The sequence below is a fragment of the Rhineura floridana genome, chromosome 10 (assembly GCF_030035675.1).
Source record: "Rhineura floridana isolate rRhiFlo1 chromosome 10, rRhiFlo1.hap2, whole genome shotgun sequence".
In the NCBI taxonomy this organism is placed as follows: Eukaryota; Metazoa; Chordata; class Lepidosauria; order Squamata; family Rhineuridae; genus Rhineura; species Rhineura floridana.
In genome coordinates this window covers 79,000,876-79,027,195 of record NC_084489.1, presented here as the reverse complement: position 1 = coordinate 79,027,195, position 26,320 = coordinate 79,000,876, and the positions used below count along the sequence as shown (strand labels likewise).

At 44.4% G+C, this 26,320-nt stretch overlaps 1 protein-coding gene and 1 long non-coding RNA gene across 10 annotated transcripts in view; one reads left to right on the top strand and one right to left on the bottom strand.

The window, feature by feature from the left end:
* Window positions 1–14,608, bottom strand: part of KMT2C (lysine methyltransferase 2C) — a 283,231-nt gene extending 268,623 nt beyond the window's left edge. For 7 of the 9 annotated variants that reach the window (XM_061587633.1, XM_061587640.1, XM_061587641.1 and 4 more), the window contains exon 1: window positions 13,132–14,607. In XM_061587633.1, the coding sequence (XP_061443617.1) occupies window positions 13,132–13,310 (179 nt within the window). In that variant the 5' untranslated portion in view covers window positions 13,311–14,607. Of the gene's footprint in view, window positions 1–13,131 lie in introns of all 9 variants that reach the window. The other 2 variants (XM_061587632.1, XM_061587631.1) reach the window with 1 other exon arrangement.
* Window positions 14,199–15,164, top strand: LOC133365566 (uncharacterized). The gene is made up of 2 exons (XR_009758245.1): window positions 14,199–14,890; window positions 15,021–15,164. It is a non-coding gene; the product is annotated as an uncharacterized LOC133365566 (long non-coding RNA).
* The last annotated feature ends 11,156 nt before the right edge of the window (window positions 15,165–26,320 follow it).

The window sequence follows — 26,320 nt, the reverse complement described above, 5'->3', positions numbered from 1 at the left end:
TCTTCTGGACTCAGCACTCTGCAGAGGTGTCAGCTTAGGATTGTACACCAACTGTGATCCTACCTTACTTAAAGAAAGCAGACCTAGATAGAGTTATACATGCACTATTTATATCCAGACTAGACTGATGTAATGTGCTGTACATAGGGCTGTCTTTGAAGATGACCCAGAAAATTTAGCATGACCCAGAAAACATGACCACTGGGGTGCTTGTTGGGTTAGGCAGTCTGAACTCATTGCACAGATTCAGTACCAGTTCCACTGGTTACCAGTGCGTTTCTGGGCCTTATTTCAAAGTATCAGTTTTGACACATAAAGCCCTAAATGGTTTAGGGTCTGGTTAGTCGAAGGATTTCCTGTGCCTTGAAACTGGTGTTGGCGGCCCTGCTTGCTAGCCTGCCTTTAAGGTCAGTAAGAATGGTGGGCCTTAGAAAACAACCCTTTTCATGGTTGTCCCTACTCTGTGAACCTCCCCTTCCAAGGGACACATCATTACTCCCTTCAGTCTTGGCATTCAAAATGGCTTTTAAAACCTCTTTTTCAAGTGCTTTTATAGAATATACAGCTGAAAAACTGTCTCTGCTGACAGAATCTTTTTAAAGTACTGCTGCCCATTTTTGTACTTTTACTTTTGTAAAAAGTTTTTAATATAGTATCATTTTATTGCCATTTTGTTTACTATATTGTTATTTGCTGCCTTGAGAGAACTCTGCCCACAAAGAGACCCTATAAATATTTTTAAAATAAATAAAATAACTAATTTTGTATTTCTCCAGTGGTTTTGCTCTGATGGCACTCCCTTTAGGGCAGACCAGAAATGGGTGCCAAGACCATTCCATGTTTTTTGTTTACAAAGCTTTTTTCTGTATATACCACCCTTCAACAGTGCTTTGTAGATGGCTTACAAAAACAGAATAGAACATATTAAGAGAAAAAATAAGTTAAAATACACTTAAAAGCTTGGATACTCTGTTCATAGGGTTTTCGTGGTAAGAGATATTCAGAGGTGGTTTACCATTGCCTTCCTCTGAGTTTGGATGAATCTTAGAAGAAGGCTAGGACTGGGGAGGGCAGCTGTGAGAGAATTAGAAAAGGTCCTCAAATGTAAAGATGTATCACTGAACACTAAAGTCAGGATAATTCAGACCATGGTATTTCTGATGTCTATGTATGGATGTGAAAGTTGGACAGTGAAAAAAGCGGATAAGAGAAAAATCAATGCATTTGAAATGTGGTGTTGGAGAAGAGCTTTGCGGATACCATGGACTGCAAAAAAGACAAATAATTGGGTGTTAGAACAAATTAAACCAGAACTATCACTAGAAGCTAAAATGATGAAACTGAGGCTATCATACTTTGGACACATCATGAGAAGACATGATTCCTTAGCAAAGATGATAATGCTTGGAAAAACAGAAGGAAGTAGAAAAAGAGGAAGGCCAAACAAGAGATGGATTGATTTCATAAAGGAAGCCACAGACCTGAACTTACAAGATGCTCTTGGAGGTCACTGATTCATAGGGTCGCCATAAGTCGTAGCCAACTTGGAGGCACATAACAACAACAACAAAAGCTTGGAAGGATAGAAATATATGTCTGATACTAAAAGGATAACATATTCACCTCATCATCTACTGATTCCTTCCTTTTCACTGCTTGTGAGTGCTAAACATGGTCCATATTATTATTTCCAGACTCAAGCCCTTCCTACAGATTGAACAAGTTTCTGGATGGAAAGAGGAAATATACAGAGGTAATCAGCTACATCACCATTCTATAAATGCCTCATTAAAAATCTAAGATGCAAAAGAACTTGTGGTTATGCACCTGACATTCTATGCCCAGTAACTCATTGTGCTGTTCACAGCTGTCTCACTATTATGTTTGCTACACCCATCGCAGCACCATCTGCCACCTTCATTTTAAACTTGGAAGCTTCTTTGGGTAGAATATACCTTACCATTATGAACATGCAGTAGTTAACATAATGGGGTTCAAACCTAGTATGAAGTATCTATATACAAACAGACAGGTTTGTTTATGACTTTGGGGTGGAAGGGAGGTGAAAATCATCTGCAAATAAGTTGCATTATGAAAGATTAACTTGATCTATAATACCAAGTTAAACTTTTTAAGCAGAAGATTAGTTTTATACATAAATCAATACTATACATTCATAAAATAAAGCCTATGAGTTTTTGCCTCTATAAACTTAAGGGGAAAATGCAAGAAGAATTTAAATTTCTTCAAATAAACAATACATTTTCATGCCTAGATATGAAAAATTCTAACTGTTATTCTGTAATAGCAAATATTTCTACTAATCATAATAAGGGCCAATGCATCAGAGTTTTTCTTTCAGGTGGCTAGAAACTGCACTCCCATTTGAGTTAAGTTTCAGGAAGAAGGAAAAAAGTATAAATAATTATTTACTATCTCAACATGGTTATCACCAATAATCATGTGGAGATTCTTAGGCTACATACCTGAACACACTTACTGTGGAGTAAAACCCACTGAACCAGTAACACGTGCACATGATTCTGCTGTTATCAGAAAAAATCAAAAATACATATGGTCTTGTTTTTGTTATGTGCCTTCAAGTCGATTATGACTTATGGCAACCCTATGAATCAGCGACCTCCAATAGCATCTGTCATGGACCACCCTGTTCAGAACCTGTAAGTTCAGGTCTGTTGCTTCTTTTATGGAATCAATCCATCTCTTCTTTGGCCTTCCTCTTTTTCTACTCTCTTCTGTTTTCCCCAGCATTGTGGTCTTTTCTAGTGAATCCTGTCATCTCAATATGTGTCCAAAGTATGATAACCTCCGTTTCATCATTTTAGCTTCTAGTGATAGTTCTGGTTTAATTTGTAAAATCGGAGGAACAGATCACAAGCCAGAAGAAAGTTAGACATTCTTAAGCATATTGGTTTTAATGGGCTTAAAGATGCCTAACTCCAGATCGGATTGTAGCCATTGACATTTTCTCTTTTGTCTTCTTATAAAAGGCAATAAAAATGTAATTTAAAAGTACCAAAATTTATTCACATGTCATCTACTTCTAAACTCACTGGATAGATTAATACAACTGCTCTTATATCCTATAAGGGGTCAATTTTTATATTCACTTCATAATACAATTAATATGAAAAGCAATCTTGTGAACAGGCCAAAGAGATGTTACACATTAATTTTCAACTACATACTAGACAAAATTCAAAAAGCAGGCTTAGCGGCACACATGTCCAATCATTTTGTTGCAATAATATTTTTGTTTATATTATCACTATGACTGGCTACTCCCTGTAATGAAATACTCAAAACAATCTTATTCACATGCTAGACATTTACATTAAGCACGATCCCACTAGAAACCGTGTGTGTGTGTGTGATATTTTAAGCAGAAATCTGTTTTAAAAGGGAAATTTCCTTATAATAGATTTTTCCTTTGCCTTCTTGAAGTTTACTATGACACAAACATGCTGCACCATTCTTAGGACTTCTGTCTACTATCACTTTGTAAGCACCAAACTAAATGCCAACCTATCTATCTATCTATCTATCTATCTATCTATCTATCTATCTATCTATCTATCTATCTATCTATCTATCTATCTATCTATCTATCTATCTATCTATCTACTTGTATAGCACCCCATAGCCGAAGCTCTCTGGGTGGTTTACAGTAACTAAAAACATATACAATTTAAAAAATACATCTTTTAAAAAACAATTTACAACACAATTTAAAAATTTAAAACAATATAAAACACATGCTAAAATGCCTGGGAGAAGAGGAATGTCTTGACCTGGCGACGAAAAGATAACAGTGTTGGCGCCAGGCACACCTCGTCAAGAAAATCATTCCATAATTTGGGGGCCACCACTGAGAAGGCCCTCTCCCTTGTTGTCACCCTCCGAACTTCCCTTGGAGTAGGCACCCGGAGGAGGGCCTCTGATCTTGAACGTAGTGTATGGCTGGGTTCGTATCAGGAGAGGCGTTCCATCAGGTATTGTGGTCCCAAGCCGTGTAAGGCTTTATAGGTCAAAACCAGCACCTTGAATCGAGCTCGGAAACGTACAGGCAGCCAGTGCAAGCGGGCCAGAATTGGTTTTATATGTTTGGACCGTCTGGTCCCTGTTACCAATCTGGCCACTGCATTTTGCACAAGCTGCAGTTTCTGAACCGTCTTCAAAGGCAGCCCCACGTAGAGTGCATTGCAGTAATCTAATTTAGAGGTTACCAGAGCATGGACAACTGAAGCCAGGTTATCCCTGTCCAGATAGGGATGTAGTTGGGCCACCAACCGAAGTTGGTAGAAGGCACTCCGTGCCACCGAGGCTACCTGAGCCTCAAGTGACAAGAGATGATTCTAGGAGAACCCCCAAGCTACGAACCTGCTCCTTCAGGGGGAGTGCAACCCCATCCAGGACAGGTTGGACATCCACCATCTGGTCAGAAGAACCACCCACTAGCAGCATCTCAGTCTTGTCTGGATTGAGCCTCAGTTTAATAGCCCTCATCCAGTCCATTGTCGCAGCCAGGCACCGGTTCAGCACATTGACAGCCTCACCTGAAGAAGATGAAAAGGAGGAATAGAGCTGCATGTCATCAGCATACTGATGGCAACGCACTCCTAAGCTCCAGATGACCGCACCCAACGGTTTCATGTAGATGTTGAACAGCATGGGGGACAGAACTGACCCCTGCGGAACCTCATACTGGAGAGTCCAGGGTGCCGAGCAATGCTCCCCAAGCACCACCTTCTGGAGGCGACCTGCCAAGTAGGAGCGGAACCACTGCAATGCAGTACCTCCCACTCCCAACTCAGCCAGTCTCCCCAGAAGGATACCATGGTTGATGGTATCGAAAGTCGCTGAGAGATCAAGGAGAATCAACGGAGTCACACTCCCCCTGTCTCTCTCCCAACAAAGATCATCATACAGGGCGACCAATGCTGTTTCTGTGCCAAAACCAAATTTAATTATCTTAAAGAATCCGGCCTCCATGTGATCCATGACACTCTGAATTAGTAACAGTCATACTTGCTTACATGGGTTAACATAAAATATTAGTATCAAGTCTTGCAGGTATTTTAAAAGCATGCAGTACATGCTTGCAAGGATCACCTTTCTGGAAGCATCTAAATACAGTGACATTTAATATATGGTAAAAGAAATATAATTTAAACAGTTATATTAGGTTTTTTTGCATTCTTTTTTTGCATTTTGGCACATAGCCAAGAAAACCAGGTATAACACTAACATTTCAGCTTTGTTGGTTAGCTTTATTTTGAGAGGCTTAATTCACAGCACATTACAATGTTAGGGCTATGACTTTTCAAAGTATACATATGTGTTTTTTACAGTTTACACTAAGGGTTTTCATCCTATTCTAATTCAAATTCAGAGCACATTACATAAGTGTAGACAGTTTCTAAATGAACAACGAACTACACTAACATCCCAAATATTGGAGTGGTACTCAACTAAGTACTACTCAGAGTTGACACACTAAAACTAATGGACTTGTTAGTCATGTATATAATTTTATTTATTTTTATTTATTATTTAATTTGTATCCCGCCCTTCCTCCCAGCAGGAGCCCAGGGCTGCAAACAAAGCCCTAAAAACACTTTAAAACATAATAAAAACAGATGTTAAAATACATTAAAACAAAACAGCATTAAAAACATTTTTAAAAAACAACTTTAAAAAGGGTTAAAAACATTATTAAAAAACATATTAAGCAATTCTAACACAGACGCAGACTGGGATAGGTCTCAACTTAAAAGACCTGTTGAAAGAGGAAAGTCTTCAAAAGGCACCGAAAAGATAGCAGAGATGGCGCCTGCCTAATATTCAAAGCAAGGGAATTCCACAGGGTAAGTGCTGCCACACTAAAGGTCCATTTCCTATATTGTGCAGAATGAACCTCCTGATCAGATGGTATCTGCAGGAGGCCCTCACCTGCAGAGCGCAGTGATCGACTGGGTACATAAGGGGTAAGACGGTCTTTCAGGTATCCTGGTCCCAAGCTGTATAGGGCTTTGTACACTAAAACTAGAACCTCGAATCTGGCCCAGTAGCAAATGGGCTGTCAGTGCAATTCTTTCAGCAGCGGGGTGACATGTTGGTGGTACCCTACCCCAGTGAGCAGTCTCACTGCTGCATTTTGCACCAGCTGCAGCTTCTGGACCAACCTCAAGGGCAGCCCCACATAGAGAGCATTACAGTAATCCAGCCTGGAGATTACCAGTTGGTGGACAACAGTGGTCAGGCTATCCCGGTCCAGAAACGGCCGCAGCTGTCTCATCAGCCGAAGCTGGTAAAAGACACTCCTAGCCACTGAGGTCACCTGGGCCTCTAGTGACAAAGATGGATCCAGGAGTACCCCCAGGCTACAGACCTGCTCTTTCAGAGGGAGTACGACCCCATCCAAAGCAAGCAACTGACCAATTATCTGAACTCAAGAACCACCAACCCGTAGCGACTCCATCTTGCTAGGATTCAGACTCAGTTTATTGGCCCTCATCCAGCCTACCACCAAGTCCAGGCAGCAGTCCAGTGCTTGCACGGCCTCTCCCGATTCAGATGTTACGGAGAAATAGAGCTGGGTATCATCAGCATACTGCTGACACCGCACAGCACAGCTACCAGGGGTCTGAAAGACAGTCACTCAATGCTATTCTCTGAGAGCGACCCTGGAGATAGGACCGGAACCACTGTAAAACAGTGCTTCCAATACCCAGCTCACCAAGTCAGCCCAGAAGGATACCATGGTCAATGATATCAAAAGCCGCTGAGAGATCAAGTAAGAATAACAGGGTCACACTCCCGCTGTCCTTCTCCCAATAAAGGTCATTCATCAGGGCGACCAAGGCCGATTCAGTTCCATAACCAGGCCTGAACCCAGACTGGGATGGGTCAAGATAATCTGTTTCATCCAAGCGTACTTGCAGTTGCTGCGCCACAACGTCTCAATCACCTTCCCTAAGAAGGGGGTATTTGCAACTGGTCGGTAGTTGTCACAAACCAATGGGTCCACGGTGGGCTTTTTCAGGAGTGGTTGGATCGCCGCCTCTTTCAAGGCGGCTGGAACCACTCCATCCCGTAATGATGCGTTGACCACACCCTAGATCCACTCGGTCAGACCCCCTCGGCAAGCTTTAATAAGCCAAGAAGAGCAAGGGTCAAGAGGACACATTGCTGGCCACATCATCGCAAGCACCTTGTCCACATCATCAGGCCGCATCAACTGAAACCGTTCCCAAGAAGTTGCAGCAGACATTTCATTGGACACCTCATTGGGAACTACAGTAGATGTGTATGGCGCATCAAGACTGCTATGGAGGTGAGCAACTTTACCCTCAAAGTGCCTTACAAACAATTCATAGTGGGCCTCCGAAGGGTCTAAGACTCCATTTCCTGGAGTTGATGTCAGTAGACCCCTGACAATATGGAAAAGCTCCACAGGATGGCTACTTGAGGATGTGATGGAGACAGAGAAGTGGGCCTTCTTCACCGCCCTCACCACCACACAGTAGGCACGGTTATGATGTGCCACTTGTGCTCTAGCCGTTGTCCAGCCTGTTTCATTGCCCTTAGCTCACTGGTGTACCAAGGTGCAACCTGGGCTCCACAGTGCCGGAGAGGGCGCTCGGGGGCAACCGTGTCGAGAGCCCAATGCGCCTCGCTGGTCCAGAGCTTGACAAGGGCTTCAACAGGGTCACCTGCTCTATATTACCTTCAGTGGGTCTATTCCGAGTATGACTAGCATTGAATACCACCCTTGGTATTGCATATTTGCATCACCAAAGCCTCACGACTAACAGCAAGTATGTAAACAGACTCACAGAATATAATTTCCTCCCCTTAAATATTAGACAGGGACCATCTGTATTACCTTTTTGGCGCCTATGGAAGACTTTCCTCTTTCAACAAGCCTTTTGTAGAAACCTTATCCCTGTCTGTGTCTGGGCAGGAATTGCTTTTTTTAAGATGCTTTAAAAGCTTTTTTTTAAAAATGTTTTTAAAGTTGTTTTGTTTTAATATGCTTTCATGGATGTTTTATGACAACAGAAGATTTATGTAACTTTAAAGTTGACAATGAGGACACTGAACTTGTCAAGGATTATGAATACCTCGGGACAGTCATTAACCAAAATGGAGACAATAGTCAAGAAATCAGAAGAAGGCTAGGACTGGGGAGGGTAGCTATAAGAGAACTAGAAAAGGTCCTCAAATGCAAAGGTATCACTGAACACTAAAGTCAGGATCATTCAGACCATGGTATTCCCGATCTCTATATAGGGATGTGAAAGTTGGACAGTGAAAAAAGTGGATAAGAGAAAAATCAACTCATTTTAAATGTGGTGCTGGAGGAGCGCTTTGCGGATACCATGGACTGCAAAAAAGACAAATAATTGGGTATTAGAAATAATTAAACCAAACTGTCACTAGAAGCTAAAATGATGAAACTGAGGTTATCATACTTTGGACACATCATGAGAAGACGGGATTCACTAGAAAAGACAATAATGCTGGGGAAAACAGCAGGGAGTAGAAAAAGAGGGCCAAACAAGAGATGGATTGATTCCATAAAGGAAGCCACAGACCTGAACTTACAAGATCTGAACAGGGTGGTCCATGACAGATGCTCTTGGAGGTCACTGATTCATAGGGTCGCCATAAGTCATAATCAACTTGAAGGCACATAACATCAAAAGTCTGTTTTTAAGATGTTTTTAGTGTTTTTGTTTGCCGCCCTGAGCTCCTACAGGGAGGGAGGGAGGGAGGGATATATCTAATAAACAAATAATATAAAATTTGGGCAAGAATCACAAGCACAGTCTCAAAGCAGGTTGGGAAGCATATTAGAAAGGGTTCAGGAACAAAACAGCCTTTTTAAATTGCCCCTCTTAATCATCCCTAAAAAGAAACTGGAAACTAGCCAATAACTTTCTACAAGTCAATAATAAGGCTTGTAGAAAGATAGTGGATTTCCATCTGTTGTGTGGTCTCTAGTAGAAACTGATGATCACAGACTGCAAAGTAGCTTACTTGTCCCATCTGATTTTCACAAGCCTTGGGTGGGGATTCAGCAAGCTGCATTGACAAGCATACACCAATACTTCCCCATTTCTAAACATTAAGTACACTGCCAACCGATAGCTCCTTGAGAAGATCCTAATTTAGTTAGTGGCTTATCAGATAGCACAAGGGACTGGTTTTGGAATGGGAGTTTCAAAAATCCTGCTACAGCATGTATGCTCCCTTTGAATCCTGGTCATGATGGTTATAGGGCCAAATCACATCTGAGTAAAGACATACTGAGAAATAAGCTAATAGCATGAAGTGCACACTCTCTCTCCCTTTTTCATATCTCATGGTAGTTTGATAATATCCATTTTATGCATAGTTTGACTACAATCAGCAACAGAATGTAGGCAAAGCCTTTAAGGTTTAATTGAGTCAGGACCTGTCTAACATCATTGCCTCAGTCTTATGACCTGGAAGGATGTGTTTCCCAGTTATGGATGGGGTTCAGCCTCCCCTCATCACTCAAGCTCATAGCCTAAGGATATTTCTCAATTGCTGCATCCGGAGCTGGTAGCAGTTACCAGGAGCTTTTTCTACCAGCTCCATCTGGGAAGAAGGCTGCAAGCCTTGTTGTCAGATTCAAACTGGTCAGCTGTCATTCATGTCTTCACAATATCAAGACTGGAATGCCATGATTTTACACTTTAACTCTACTGGGTAGGCACCATGTAGCTACAGCTGGTGTACACAGCAAAGCAGTCTGCCTCCAAAATGGGCTGAAAACATCCCACCAGTGCTCCACCAAATGTGTTGCATTTACTTTCCATTACAGACACAATCCAAGATACTACCTTTGACCAATAAGGCACAAAACAGTTAGAGCTTACATATTTTAAAACCACCTCCTTCACTCTCTGCCACAGAGGCTGCCATAAGCAGCCTCTCTATAGTACCTTCTGCATGCAACATACAGTCAACAAGGGTAAACAAAGAGATGTGCCATTGCTCCCTAGCCTTGGAATGCCCTCTCTTTGAAAACTGCCAAATCTCCAAGCTCACAATTTTCCCTGAGGCAATGCAGTGCGATTTAGACAAATGTATAGTGGCTAGGAATAAGCAGGGATTTGTCTTGTTACCCATACATTTATAGATAAAACACTACATACCTCTTGATATCTATAGGATAAGAAAGGAACTACATTTTTTTTAAAAAAAGGATAAATAAATTGATCACATACACCCATTCTATATGTATACCTTGAGGGTATCTATATTGATTGAAATTCATCACAAGGCCAAGTTTGCAATATTAAAAGCACACTTTCTAAGGAGTAAGCTCCACTGAACATAGCGGGACTGACTTCTTGTGCTGTGTGCCTCTGATATCTCAAACACTGAAAACATAATGGGTGATATCCAGCGTTGCCTGAGAGGATTCCCCTTCTCCTTCTCCCACAGCCCTCTGTGGCCCTCAAATCCTCTCCAAAGGGTACCCTAACCCTCCAAAGCAGATTCAGAAGGCATGTGGAAGCATTCAGTGAAAGGAAGGTAAAGTCCCCTTGCGTTAGCAGAAGACAGTTCCACAAGCAGGTGGGCACAATTAGTTATCACCCAATAAAATTAACAGCCCCATGTTGAACTAAATATAAACATATTGTAAAAGTAATTAGTAAACTCCTCATGGAGGGTAAATGACAAACCAAACAGCAAGTAGAAGCAGACTAGGTTCACTACCAAGAACACCTTTACTGGACAACACTAATGACAACAGAAAGAAAGAGAAACTCTGTCACTGTAAACTTCTATAAAAAATATTTAATTACTATGTGTAGAATCTTAATTTAAAATATTACTGAGAAATGCTGTTACCCAAAGTCAGGGGGTAGTGTTGTAAGATGTCAGCTTATAAAAATAATCCACTTTATAAAAATTGTCAAATTTGTATGGCAAATTGCATTGCATGCAACTGATACAAGCAGCACAAGAGGGGTTAAAACTGGCTTCATATGCTGGCTACCCCACTAAGCGTGGGAGAAAGGACATCATTACACACAAACAAAGTAAATAGTTAAGCATAAAAAGATGATGATTTTTTAAAAAAGGAATTCAGCATGTTAAGTAATTATTTGATCCACATTTTAGTTTAAAGCAGTATTCCAACAACATAAACCTGCCAAATGAATTCCCCCACAAAACAGCTTCCCAAGTTCTCTTCTATGCACAGTGCACATGTAGACTATTTTGCAGCCATAGAAAAATATGGAAATCTCTCTTCCATAACAACATTTCCTAGCTGACAAACAAAATAACTTGAATACGCTTTAAAAAAAACTGTTAGAACAGGTCAAGGTCTTTAGTTTCACACTACTGCTTCTGAGGGCTATCTAATAGCAAGACTTTCATAGCAGTTTTTACACAATACTAAGTATAGCTAATAGGTAATAGTGGTGTATTTGGTAGCGGAGGGTACTACAAAGTCTGGATGCATTGCCACTGTGTAGAAACCTTGTAAGTTTTTTCACTTTTCCTTAATCTGATTCCCCCCCCATTGCACATGAAAATGTCACATTTCTGAATTTTGCCTGAATATTTAAGGGTTTGTTTTACTGAGCAAACATATAAAAAGAGGAATGATTTGGCATCAGCATAAAGCAAGCACAATCAAAACAGCAGCCCCAACTTTACCTATGCATTATCAAGCTAGAGCCCACATGTGTGGGGTTTCCTGTACCCCTTTGATTTTTTAAATTAAATATCTGAATTTTTAGAAGGCAAGCACAGTACCTGTTTTGGTTTGAGATGAAAGTCTAATGAGTTATGTTCTAAAAGTTAGCCAGCACCCTTTAAAAAACCCTCCTCTTTGCCAATTTATTGGAGGAACAGGCAGTGTACAGGTACTTGAAATGCAAATACAAGATTACAGCATATACATTATCTGAGACTATATTTTTACAGACCATAGATGGTTCATATCAAAGGACTCCCAACCTCTGCACAAAATTATGTTAGTTTGTGACTGATGCTTTCTACCTTAAGGCAAGCCCAAACCACCTGCATCCTTGTCAGATTTAGCAATGGAGAACATGGTGTTCCTTATTTTCATTAAAACTCAAGTAATCACAACTATAAGAATTAGACACTAATTTAATTCCTTCACATTAATTGAAAGGATGGTAACAGAGAAAAATGGCAGTATCAAGAGACAAAGGCAAAACACCACACAATCTTCCCCTAGCCACTCTCTTGTTGTTGTGCATACCCCTGGCTGTGGCTTTTGACAGCTCCTAGGGAGGAGCTTCCCATTACACAATCACTTTCCTAAGGTTGGTGGACGTGGACGCGCTGTTTGTACAGCGTAGAAAGGGTGAGAAGAAATTTGTTTTCAAAAGTAATCCTGTTATGGCAAAGCCAGACTTTTTGAACAGATTTTTTTGAAAAAATCACTACGTTATTGAGAACCCTTGGCAGGGAAAAAGGAGGCCAAGAGAAGAAGTCTAGTAAGGGAAAAGAGAACAACTTGGTAAGAAACTAACTGCAAGAGAAGAAAGGAAAAAGTAAATTAAAAATAGAGATAACAGGATAACAAAGGAGGGGGGAAGAAGTTGGGAAGGAAAGAAAATAAAAAGGATGCGAGCCATTGTAAACATGAAAACTGGGACAGAGGAGAACAAGAAAAAAGTTAAAAGTACAGATAATAATGGAAATGGCAGGAGGATGACAAAAGGGACAGAGGAGGGGGGAGAAAGAAAAAGAGAAGGAAACCAGAAAGAGAAAGAGAAAGAGAAAGGTAAGATGGGACCATCCTCAATATGATATTGGGGCGGGGAGGGGAGAAAAAGTATAAACAAAACAAGGGGGAAAGCAAGAGAGGAAGAGGAGGAGAGCAAAGTGCAAAGGGGAGGAGAAGAAAAAGAGGCAAGAGGTGGCCATTCTTGACATGGCAACTAGGTCATAAAAGAGGAGGGATGAAGCCTCTGCTGGAGCTGACAGCGCTCCTACCATCCCGCTCCCTACCCAGGTAGCCAGCCGGCCAGCCCCTCTCTCTCCTGATCTCCTCGCCAACATCCACACACGCACTGAACTTACTTCTTTCTGACTCTCTGGAAAGGGGAAGCGCCATCTTTGCGAGGCCGGCCCCTAGGTCTTTTGTCTGTGACGGCTGCTGCCGTGGGGGGAGCTCCTGGCTCGGGGAGTTGTGGCGGCGGTTCTCGCTGCTGGTGCTGCTGCTCCACCACGAGCGTCAGCCTCTGCTCCTCCGTTGACATCCTAGTCAGCAGGGCGAGAGAGACACATGGAGGAGGAGGAGGAGGAGGGTGAGGGAGGTTGTGGATGAGGGTGATCCCGACGCTCCTCCTGCTCCGGCAGCTGCGGCGGCAGCAGCAGCTGCTGCTGCTCCCCTTCTGCTTCTCCACCTCCTCTTCCTCTTCTACCTCCGCCTCGCATTGCTGGCCTCAGCCGCCGCGGACCAGCGCGCAGGTAGTAGCATGGGGAGGAGAAGAGAGGAGAGCCCGCCTCAGTCACACGCAATTAGACCCTTTCGGCGGCTGACGGAGAGCGGAGGAGGTTGTAGCAGAAAGATGGGGCCATACAACTGTCGCGCACAGCCGGCTTCTCAGTATGTGCGCGCCTCTCTGAGAATACGGCTCCCTTCGACACCCCCACTTCTCTCACAGGCCCCGGTTAAGGCGGCGGCGACGGTAGTAGCGGCGGCCACAGGCAAACGACTCCTCTCCTCTGCTGCAGCTGAGGAGGAGGAGACCGCCGCTTCATCGTACGTTGGCCTTGTGCCCTTCCCCCGCCCCCGGGGGAAGAGGAGGCGGAGGCCAAGGCTGGCTGAGGGCAGCTGAGAGGAAGTTTTGACAGCTCCTCCAGCTGCTGGTTAGACAGAGATAAGGCCGGGACAGACAGAGAGAGAGAGAGGCAGGCAGGGTGTCCGCGGGTTGTGTTGCGTGTGATGTTGGGGAAGGGAGGTGGGCTGCCGCGCTGTTGCTGGGGTGTGCTCGCTTATACACAGGGGCTCGCTTCCCCTCCGCCGCCGCTTGTTTGTCTTTCCCCTCAGGCGGGCCCGCGGCGCCGCGAGCCAGGAAGTTTTACTTGAGGAAAGACAGAGCGCGAGGGGGGAGGGGCAAAGGAAACTGTCCCTGAAAGAGCGAAGGGGGGGAGGGAAGGGTGTCGCGCGGCGGGAGGGCGGACCCAACCCCCTGATGTGGCGGCGGTTGCTCCGTACAGTCGCTGTGAAGTGCGGTGACGTCGTCGTGTTAACAGCTCAGTAACAACAGCATCAACCCGCTCAAAAACACCACCGTGTTGTTGTTGTTCACCCCCTCCTTTCCCTTCACAAACACAATCACCACCACCTTTCGAGGAGGAGGAGGAGGAGGAGGAAAGAGGGAGGGGACGACGACGACACTCGCTCAGCCTCCCGAACTCCTCGCCCTCCCCCTTCTCTAGGCAGGCCCCCACACTGCGCCTGCCCAAGTCGCCCTCCCACCGGCAGCCCTTTTCTCCTCAGCAGAGACATCTCATTCGACGCGGCGCCGCCGCCGCCGACCTCACGGGCTGTGCTGTTGCCGCTGTTGGCAGCGGCGGCTGTGGTGGTGGTGGCGGCGGCGGTGGTTGGGGCGAAAATGTGGAGCCCGGAATCCAGGGATTGGATGGGGATTTCGCTCCCTCAAAACTGCGTGGAAGCAGCGAGGAAGAGCGCATGTTGTTCCGTTGGGGTTGCCTCTTGAACGTGTTGCCTAACCTCGTGAATTCTGCGCCTTTCCAGAATTTGCATGTGTGAATAACTGGACGCGTGGTGCAGTGCAGTGAAGTATTTGGCAGGCGCTAGACACGAATAAAGGTAAGTTGTTTTTTCGTAGATGTGAAAATGACAGCTGGTCCACCTACTCTCTCATCTCTTTGGGAAAGGAAATGGATGATCGACACTTCGCAACTGTTGTGAACCAACTCTTTTCTCTTTTCACCTGCAGGTACAAGCAGGCAGGATGGTCTTATCTCGTACATTTAAAACAACAGACTTGGAAAAGTTACTCTTCTGTTTATGCCAGGCATCATTTACCATCTGTGCACAAAATTTACAAGACAGTTTATTATAAATTTACTGTGTTGTATTATTTATTGGTTTATTGAGTTATTTTGTCAGACTACAGTCCACAAGATCTCGGGGTGGTAGTTTTATTTGATTTCTTTCCATGCTATTCACGAAGGCTCTGAAACGAACTCGCAACGTAATTATGGCAACCGATGATGGCTGTTACAATAAAAGCAATGCAATTCTTTAAGAACAGAAAGCCCGAGATCTTAACCTAGCAGTGCTCATGCGAAGTATGCATGTGGGTTTACTTCTGAGTAAACATCATGTTTAGGATTAGACATGAAGGGCCCCATCGTCCCAAAGAGATTTTGGCGGAATCGAACAACCCCTGAGACTTCCCTACTCGCGAGTGGCTGGTGGGTTACAGCTTCCTCTGCAAAAATGCACACGTGGACCGCCTGACAACAGCTGCACTCTTCTGCACCCCCTCCCCCCTCACACACGCATTCGGGTTGATAGGCGCACAGGGTGTTCAATAGGAGGCAGCTCGTGATGTGGGCGGTGCTTCAATTGTGTGATTGTTCCAGCTCCTGTGAGGTCAACGGAGGTTGAACAGGCAATCGGGGAATAGCGCTGTAGACTCGGGGAGGGACGACGTGTGCCTGTGATCGGGAGTGGCTGGGCGGGCGGAGGTGGTGGTAAATGTGGGCGTGCTTTTACCTGAGCGCAGAGGAGGCATTGTGGCTACGAGTGTTCCCCCACCCGAGCTCCCTTATCGCTGGTTGTAAATGCTTGGCCCAATAGTAGTACAGACCCGCCCAGGTCAGTTTGTCTGAAGCCTGGGGAGCTGAAATTGGCAAGGCCTGCGTGTATGGGAGAGATCGCCTGGGGCATGAGACGGTTTCCAGCGATTCTGGCTGTAACAACTGCTGCGTGAGGGCGGAGGTGGAGGGGGGCTGGTGATTGCGCTAATCCTGTTCCCCACTCCCCCGGGGATAGGGGCCTGGCTGGCTGGCTACCTGCCCAGATTCTCTGAGGCTCGGCACGGGGGTTAAGCCTCATTACATGGGATTTAACTTGTCCCAGAGTATACAGCCAAGGCTGGCTCTGAGGACACTCCGTGGTATCAGAATACGGGATTGTGTATAGTTCAGGAGTGGGGTGGGATTACATACCTGAAATGAGTTAATTTGCCTCGTTGATGGGATGCATATCTGGAGTAATGCTCAGAAAGAAAGTGCTGAGTTTCCCAAACCACCTCTCCCTCCAACGGGGAGATTTAATTTTCCGATATTTAGTCTTCCTCTCTTACCAGGAAGAACTTTGCTGATGTTTCTGGAATCACTGAGCAATCATACTCACCTAACTTACCACCAAGTAAGATTATTTTGCTTTTGATTATATTGTTTTAGTGGTCTTTTGGAATCCTGCAGAGTCAATAGCTTTATGTTTAACTCCTGTGTGAGCTACCACATTGCAGCTGCTGAGTCATGTGACCAGAGTTATGGGCAATAAAAGAATTAACCCTGGAACCTTTTCAGTGACCCATAGGTGTGCAAGATAACTTGGTGAATGTGCATTTAAAATAGGCACAGATATATCTCTTTTGTAATAAAGGATATCTCCAAGGTTGCGTGCCACCCCAATCTCTGAGCAGTGGGAGATTTCCAAGGGTCCCTGCGCTTGCCCAGGGTTTGGTTTCCTTGGAAAGGAGGTCAGCGGAGTCTAGGGTGTCTTTATGAAATATGGCTTATTTACACACATGCCAACCTGAGCTAAAGATAGAGGGGTTCAAAGCATTAGCAGTCCAATAGATCTTGCCTTTCCATTAGGTGTATAGGAGGCACACAAAAAGCATGACACAGGGAGCCAGCCTCTCTGTGTCTCTCCAGCCTTTCCTCAGACTCGCTAAAAACACAAGCCTCTGTTTGGCCTCAGGCGGGGGGGGGGGGGGCTCTCCTGAAGAGTTTCAATAATAGGATATTCCTGGTGTAGCCCACCTGGTCACAAAGGAGACTCATCTGACCAGCAGAGCAGTTTCTCAGCTGCAGAGCCCACCTCCAGGTGCAGGGTTCCAAATGAGAGGCTGGAAGGGGATTTATAGAAATCATCTATCTCAGCCCCCAAACCCGTAACATTACCCCATTCCCTGACAAAGTTCTGTCACAGACCTGCAAACAAACAGAAATAACAGCTTTTCTTATAAAGAAATAACAGATAAAGATTAATAAGACATTGAAATACATCAATGAGCTGTAGTGGTTAGAGTATTGGACTAGGATCTGGGAGACCAGTGTTTGAATCCTCACTCAGCCATGAAGCTCACTGGGTGACTTTGAGCCAGTCACTGCCTCTCAGCCTAACCTATCTCACAGGGTTGTTGTGGGGATTAAATGAGGAGGGGGAGAACCATGTATGCCACCTTGAGCTCTTTGGAGAAAAATGGGGATATAAATGAAATAAAGAAACATTCACAAAATGAACCATCTCTCAATTTATACTCCAGCCTAATTTTCTTTCCCTAGTGTTTTTCATTTCCTTCTTTTAGCTTTATTTGGGTCACAAGTAATTGAAAGTTTTTTTGAACACTGAAATATTAGGTGGACTGCACAAGGCATTACAGGGCCATCCACTCTGCATGCATGCAAGTGTGGGGTATCTGGCTCAGAATTTGATGGATTCCAAGCTTTCTTTTCCACTCCCACTCCCTAATAAATGCAATCAATGAAAAGAAAAATGAAGACAAACATCACCCATGTCCATTTTTCTAAATAACTGTATAATTGGGGGGGGAGAACCTGTGGCTCTCTAAATGTTGGACTCTAACCCTCATCAGCTCCAGCCAGTATGGCCAATGGGCAGGGATGATGGAAGCTGTAGTTTAGCAACATCAGGAGAATCACCTCTGTCACTGCTGCTCTAAACTGGTGCATCTTCTTATATATAAGATATGTCTATGGCAAAGCTACCAATTCCTTCACACAGAGTATGTCATCTTTATTCTTATGAGGCTTTCACATTATTGCACAATAACATAGACTGTGATTGTGTGATAACAGAAGGGAGTTTTTCCAGAAAAGCCGTGGGGTAATAATTGCACAATAATTTATTGCAGGATAGTGTGAGTGCTTATGTTATGGACACCCTCTGGAGGCCTGCATTGGCAGAAGAGAGACTGCTGTGGTTGCTGTCCTATTTATTATTTATTCAGCTTCTATTCCGCCTGACTAGCTACAGCTCTCTGGGCGGCGAACACGAATATCATAAAATCACAAATGCAATATAATCACGCAGTACAATGCAACAAGTAGTATAAACAACACAAACTAAAATCAATACAACATTACCTAAAGTAAAAATTAACTTAAACTAAAATTAAAATTAACAATGAAATTAGAGTTAAATTAAAATTAAATTAGCTTAAAATGCCTCGGAGGAAGATTTTAACTTGGCGCCGAAAGGATAATAGTGTCGGCGCCAAGCACACCTCCTCGGGGAGACTATTCCACAATTCGGGGGCCACCACTGAGAAGGCCCTGGATCTTGTCAACACCTCCGGGCCTCCTTATGGGACGGGACCCGGAGAAGGGCCTTCATAGAAGACCGCAGTGTACGGGCCGGTTCGTACCGGGAGAGGTGTTCCAACAGGTATCGTGGTCCCGTGCCGTATAGGGCTTTATAGGTCAGTACCAGCACTTTGAATTTGGCCCGGAAGCATATTGGAAGCCAGTGCAGGTGAGCCAGAACAGGAGTTATATGCTCGAACCGCTTGGTACTAGTGAGCAATCTGGCCTATGCACATTTACTTGAGACCACGTTTCAACAAACTCTTTGAGTAAATGCGTATAGGGTTGGGCTGCATGTTCCACTTAACTTGCAACTATCCCACTGAAATCAGTATGACTTGCTTCCAAGTAAACCCGGTTAGGATCAGCAAGGGGTATGCAGTTTCCATGTGAGGCCATCAGATTCCGTCCCTCGCTAGGCAATTCTACATAGCACCATAATTTGAACATTTATTAGTTGTAAAATAGCTAAAGCATAATAAAGCTTTTAAAGGTGGTCTATAGAATATAAATAACTTTTAGTGAGTATGCATCCTTAGGAGGAATAGCATGTGGGAAGGAATGAAGGACAGACCACCATAGCCAATGAGTAGAAGCAAGAGCAATACAGGTCTCCAGTGCTGTTGCTTCACTGTTCCGCCCTTTCTGGTATATGATACAGGCCTGGACTTGCAGTGCTGCAATAGGTTTTAGGTTCTGTCAGGTCAAGTGTGCTGCAAAGGCCTCACCTGAGATTGCAGGCCTTATGCTCCACCACCCACTTTGTTCCACATTTCAGACATATTATATAGTCTACTGATTAAGGGTGTCCACCCTCAGTGGAACACTGCTTAAATAAAGATGCTAACTTTGTATCTTTACAGTGGCACTTATTTGCAAGTCTCAGTCACTATTTGGCTGTTTATGCCCAATTAGTTACTTTGCATCCAAGCAATTACCATATATAAAAATGTCAGGACATATCCAGACAGTCTCTATTTTTGGGTGGGATTCAGTCATACACTGGCAAATTCAAGTTGTACAATGTAAGATGACATGATGCTCTTGTGCAACAAATTCATGTCCTCCCCCTCCCCAAATCCCAGAGTTTTTGTGATAAGGGGATTAGAAAATGTGCTGGAAAGTATGGGATAATGCTTGATGAAATTCTGTATAACGTCCCTGCAAACAAACCAGAATGAATGCTCAATAAATAGGCTGTCTGGAAGCAACCTCTGTTGTTGTTATTTAGATGTATATTTGTATTTGTTTATATTTATTAGTTACTTTTTTTTGCAAAAGTGACCCTAATAAACTCACAATGACAAAAATAACTAAAACTGAGTATAACAACCAACCAATAAACCTTAAAAACTCAGTGGTACAAATAAAAGACAGGTCTTGCAAAACCTGCCACACTAAAAGAGGCCACCAGTACCTGAAGCCCTTCAAACTAAGGGCCAAAAGCCCAATTAAAAGAAAGGTTTTTGCCTGGCACCTAACAATAGATAACAATAGTGCCAGGCATGTCTCCCTGGGGAGAGAATTCCATAAGCAGCAAGCCATCCCTGAGAAGGTCCATTCTCATGTTGCCACCCTCCACACCTCCCTCAGAGGGGACAAATGGAGAAGGGTCTCAGAAGAAGAATATAGGGTCCAGGTTAGTTGATGTGGGGAGAGCCAATCCTTGAGATATTGGGGTCCTGAGCTGCATAAGCCACATAAAATCAGCACTTTGAATTGAGTATGGAAACTAACTGGTAGCCAGTGCAGTTGTACCAGAACTGGTTCTGAGCATCCTGTCCCAGTCAACAATCTGGCTGCCAAATTCTGCACCAGCTGCAGTTTCTAAACTATCTTCAAAGGCAGCCCTGCATATAACACATTGCCATTATCCAACCTAGAGATTACCAGAGGATAAGAAAACAAGTTAGGTTACCTGTCCAGGCACAGCTAGGCCATCAATCGAAGCTGATGGAAAGCACTCCACTGAGGCCACTTGAGCCTCAAGTAACCATAACGGATCCAGAAGCACCCCCAAGCTATTTACACAGATGGAGTTTGACCCCATCCACAGCAGGCCTCATCCCATCCATCCTGTCTAGGGAACCACCCACTATCAGCACCTGTCTCGTCTGGATTAAGCTTAAGTTTATTGGCTTTCATGCAGTCCATAATCAAGGCAAGACACAGAACTAGCACATCCACTGCCACACCTGCAGATGTAAAGAAGTAGAGCTGTGTGTCATCAGCATATTGCTGACAACAAACTCCAAAACTCCAGATGACTTAGCTCATCATTTTCATGTAGATGTTGAAAAGCATGGGGCATAAAATCAAACCCTGCGGAACCCCACATTGAAGGCTCCATGGGGCTGAACAATAGCCCTCAAGCACCACCTTCTGAAAGTGACCATCCAAGCAGGACGAACCACCACATAGTGCTACCCACCCCCAAGTCAGACTGCCACTCCAGAAGAATACTGTGGTTGATAGTATCAAAAGCCACTGAAAAATCAAGGAGAATTAACAGGGACAAACATACCATCTCTCTCCTGACAAAGATAATAATACAGGGCCACCAAGGCAGTTTCCATACAAAACTGGGCCTAACCCCCAATTGAAATGACTAGTAAATCAGTTTCATCCAAGAGAGCCTGGATCTGGCCCAGGACCACACACTTAAAGACCTTGGCCACAGCAGCCGGTTGGTAATTACTTAGATTTCTGAATCCAGAGAGGAGTACAGCAGGGCTCCACTCATGCGGCAGGTTACGTTCCAGCCCCCCCCCTGCCTAAAATCGAAACCCACTGAAAACCAGAACTCATTCAATAGAATGGTGCCCAACACCCAAAAAGCGCCATAAAAGCGGAATAAGCGCCGTATGAGTGGGGCCTTACTCTAATTGAAAGCTGCCGTATTAGCGGAACGCCGCAAAGCAGGCCGCCACAAAGCGAGGCCCTACTGTAGTCTTAAAGAGTAGTCTTACCACTGTCTCCTTTAAGCAGGCAGGAACCACCCCCTCTCTCAAGGAGGCATTAATAACTTCCTTGGCCCAGCCGGCCATCCCCTCCTTGCTAGTTTTATTCAGCCATGAGGGTCAAGAGCACAGGTGGTCACCTGAACCATACCAAGCACCTTGTCCTTGTCCTCAAGCCTTACTAACTCAAACTCATCCAATACAACAAGACTAGAAAGTGTTCTAGAGTCTGGACACCTTTTGAGATTCATCTGCCATTAACAGTGGAGTCAAAGTCTCAGTGGATGCAAGCAATTTTATTCTCAAAATGTTTTGCAAACAAGTCACAGCAAGCCACCATCAGTTCCACCACCTCCTTTGGGCTAAACTGTAAAAGGCCCTCCACTCACCAGAAGAGCTCTGCTGGACAACACAGTGAGGATGCAATGGAAACAGCAAAATATGTTCCTTGATTTGCCTCCTTGTCACCATTTTGTGTGACCAACAAACATAATTCAAGCTGGACATATTCAGATATGTGTTCTGCCGCACAAAGTAAATGAAATGACATCTGAGATGAGACATGGGGTTTTGGGGGGGGGAGAACTGGGTAGTTTGGGAAATATCCCTGAAAAAGACTTGCACCATTTCCAGGACAAGAGCACACTTAAGAACAAGAAGCCAGCTTTGTGGACTGCAGACAGATATAGATCTCTCTCAGCCATTTAGGCCACTGGAAGACAAATGCAGATTGAAGCACCCTACTCTTGGGGACCCAGGTGCATTGACTCGACGCATCCAGTCTTCAGAGCGATTGCCATCTGGCTGTGCCCCAAAGGAGATGAAAATTTGTTTAGCTTTAGCTTAGGGAGGCTCTGCCTCTCTCAACCGCCAACACTGGATATCCTTGCTCTAGTCATTATCCTTGTTACACACTTCTGACTTAAGACCAGGTGTGTGATTACATACTTGGTTACAGCTTTAATGACAGTGGAGTGAATGTAACTATTATAACGTGATATAAAGGTGTTTTCCCAGGGGAACGTCTTTATGGATTGTTTTGGGGGGTTTTCCCCTGTGGTCAGTCATATACAACTGTGGTGGTAAGGACAGGGGATGCCCCAGGGAGGAGGGAGGTCCCTCCAAACAAGCTCACCTCCTACCCCCCCCATGCAGCTCCAACCCTCATATACAGGCTACTTTCTGTGTTCCATTATTATACCCTAGCCAGGAAAAACACGCATATACACACTCCTGCCAGCACCTGGAAATTGCTACTGGATGCTCAGCTGGAAAGTATAATAATAATTTAAAAAAAGCATGCTGTCCTGAGTGTTAACTCCATCAGAACCAATAGGGCTTCCTTCAAGAGAAAATAGGTTCAGGGTGGGAGCATTAATGTGTGGTCTATTCTTTCCAGGAGAGCCAGTGTGGTGTAGCGGTTAAGGTGCTGGACTACGACCTGTGAGACCAGGGTTCGAATCCCCACATAGCCATGAAACTCACTGGGTGATCTTGGGCCAGTCACTGCCTCTCAGCCTCAGAGGGAGGCAATGGTAAACACCCTCTGAATCATGCTTACCATGAAAACCCTACTCATAGGGTCGCCATAAGTCAGAAGCGACTTGACGGCAGTCCATTTTCCATTCTTGCAAAGGAAGCTATGGTATACACATGTGGGGAATGCTCGCCCCTCTTCTTTATTAATCCGATGCCACCCCGGGGGTGGGGTGGGAGAGAGAGCTTTTGCGTCCTCAACTGCAATGGGCAAGCTTCCAGGGTGGTAAAGGCAACGTTCTTCTGGAGCCTGGGCATCACTGGGAACCGGGGAGCGCGCAAGGCGTGGGCCGGCCGGGGAGAATCGGGGGGGGGGGGGACTTGAGAAGAAAAACTCCAGAGGAGGCGAGCGAAAGATAGTTGCGGAGCATTGGCTGTCTGGCAAGCGAGAGGTACCAGAAAGGGGCGGCTGGGCTGGCTACCAACTTGTCAAATCCACTTTAGGACAAAGTAGGTCAAGCTGGGGCTTCCCCTCCCCCAGGAGGGGCACCGGCCAGGCACAGGAGGCTGGGCCCTGACACGCAGCCAGGGAGGGAGGGGTGCGTGCGAGAGAGGAGGGGGGAAGAAAAAAAATAAGAAATGGTCTCGCTCTGCCTCTTCGCTCTCCTCCTCTGGGCCTGAAAAGCCAGAGCTTCCCACGCAAAGGGCTTCTCTTTCTTTCCCCTCCTTTTCCTTGGCAAGCCTCCCCTCCTCCTCCGTGCTTCGGGGAAGGCAAGAGGGCGCGTACGGGACGAGGAGGAAGGACCCGGGTCCCTCCTCGAGGAGGAGGAGCCCGAGGCCGTCGCTTTCCCAATTCGCCCAGCTCGCCTCCGACGCTCAAGGCGTGGCGTTTTGTGTTGATGCCAGGCCGTTTGCAAAGAGCTGCTGTGTCACGACTTGTCAACTCTTTCTCTCCCCAGGGGGAGGGTTTGCTTTTATTTATCTTTTTCCTTTTGGCCTCGCAAGTTGGCATTTGCAGATAAGAACCTATGAAGCTCTTTATTTCCTCCTTTCACAGGGAAATGTTCCTCTCCGCGCGTGCACCGCTCCCAGTTGCAATGTTCTGATCCCATTCTGAGGCGGAAAGCTAAATTCGATCTTCACTTCCGCTTCTCTCCCTCTCCACCCCCCCGCTCTCCCCAAGCTCAGAGAAGTTCCCTCCCACTTCCCCCCCTCCCGCCGCGTGGTGTGTTATTCGCAGTGGAAATTGAAGAATGGCAGAGGCACTATTTTGTGCGGAAGGATCGCAACTCTAAGGAAGGTGACGAAGTATGCTATTTACGATGGAAACAGCGAGGCGGCTCTCTGTCTCCCCCTTTCCCCCCCTTTTTTGGTAGTGTTAGTGGGGAAACCTCAAGTACAATGCCTGTAGGGTCCTCTGTATACACGTGTATATATTTATAAGCCCAGTTCTGTGTAACAGGAGGCAGGGCAGGGGGTCTGTGACAGCGTTATTTCTACTCTCATAAATACACACTTTCAGCCCATGTCATGTATAGTCATGTGTGTATTACACCAAGAACGCTCCCAAAAGAGAATGAAACTGACCCTGTTGACAGTGTTTGACTGTTGTTATCATCAAGTTGGGTTGCTTTGTGCATTGCTGAGGCAGACACCAATCTGACAGTTACAGTCTATATATCATAAAATCATCTATAGGAGAGTTTAATTGCATATTCGCATAAGTTATCACTAAGCCATAAAGTGTGTGTATGTGAGAGAGCGAGAGCACGCATTTTGGCATTGAATACAAACGTGGCAAATATGCCTAGTGAAGAAAACAAACACAATTTTCCTGACCATCGTTTTTGAGATTCCTTTCTCCTTTAAATTATCTGCATATTAAAATAACTTCCCATGTTTGTGCACAACAGTGAGGAACCATTCAGAGGGAAAATTTGAGGCAAATAATACACAAATAGTCCAAATGTTATACTTGTGGCATCTGCCACAAAATGTTGCAGCGTATCTTCACCCTCTAACAGAAGTGTTCATGTTTAGGGTTCTCACTAGTCAGCCAACTAGCCTTGCTCTCCTTCAGATTACTATATGCTGTAAGCAGTTAAAGCAGGCCCTATTTTCTCTTCTTTTCAAAGCAATATTCAATATTCCATGGGGCCAGGATTTGTTTATCTATCTATCTATCTATCTATCTATCTATCTATCTATCTATCTATCTATCTATCTATCTATCTATCTATCTATCTATCTATCTATCTATCTATCTATCTATCTTTGTACTTCATATCTCAGGGTTTACCCCTGCACATGGATAACTCCCTCTCCCCCCCCCATCTGGTTTTGGCTGCAATCTTGTGAGCACTCAACAACCTGAGTTTGCTATCAGAGGACACAAGTGGACTTGTATCTTCACATTCTAACAGAACTGCTGCTATTCATGCCTAACAGTTGGCCAGCCATGCTCTCTCCCAGAATACTCCATTTCGTTTCCAGCTGTTTTCTGATTTTCTTTTCCAGCTGACACTCAGCATTACATGGTTTACTGAACATGCTCAGTTCTGATTGGGTTGGTTTTGAGGAGGGGATTGCCCCCTTAGAGGGGTGTGTGTGCGTGTGCGCGTATCTTTGTTTCTTAATCCTGTTTTGTCTCCACTCACCACTGGAGTTGACTATTAGAGAGCATAGTGATGTACTCTGTATGTATCAGCAAATGATATATTATTTTGAGTAAACACGTTTGATAGCTTCGGTTATATATGTATATATTTGTAATGGGCAATTAAGGTGCAGCTGCTTTTTTCATAATCAACTTCCAGCAAAAGGATGTGAGTATATGTCTGCTTTGGTAAACTTTGCTAAGTTGTTGTTAGCCATAATAATTTATCACAAGTTAAAATTTGTGAATACAGAGTTGGTTGTAACTACTGCATCTCTCCTAGTAAGTATGTAATGGCAATGCATTTATGTTATAAAAAGAGCTAAAGCTATTCAGCTTCATCATCCATGCTTTTCATACAGCTTCATTAAATATAAAATTCTAAAATAAAAACACACACTGCATGCTGGACATAGGTCAAATTTGATTTAAAATAATAGTTTAAAATAAAATACATGGAATACAGCTAAGAACACTGGCAAATAATATTTCATAGATGACCTCTCTTTTCCTGTCCAATCCTGTATCTCTTTCTGACATCCTTGAACCCCATTGTCACTCAAATAGAACTTGTGAC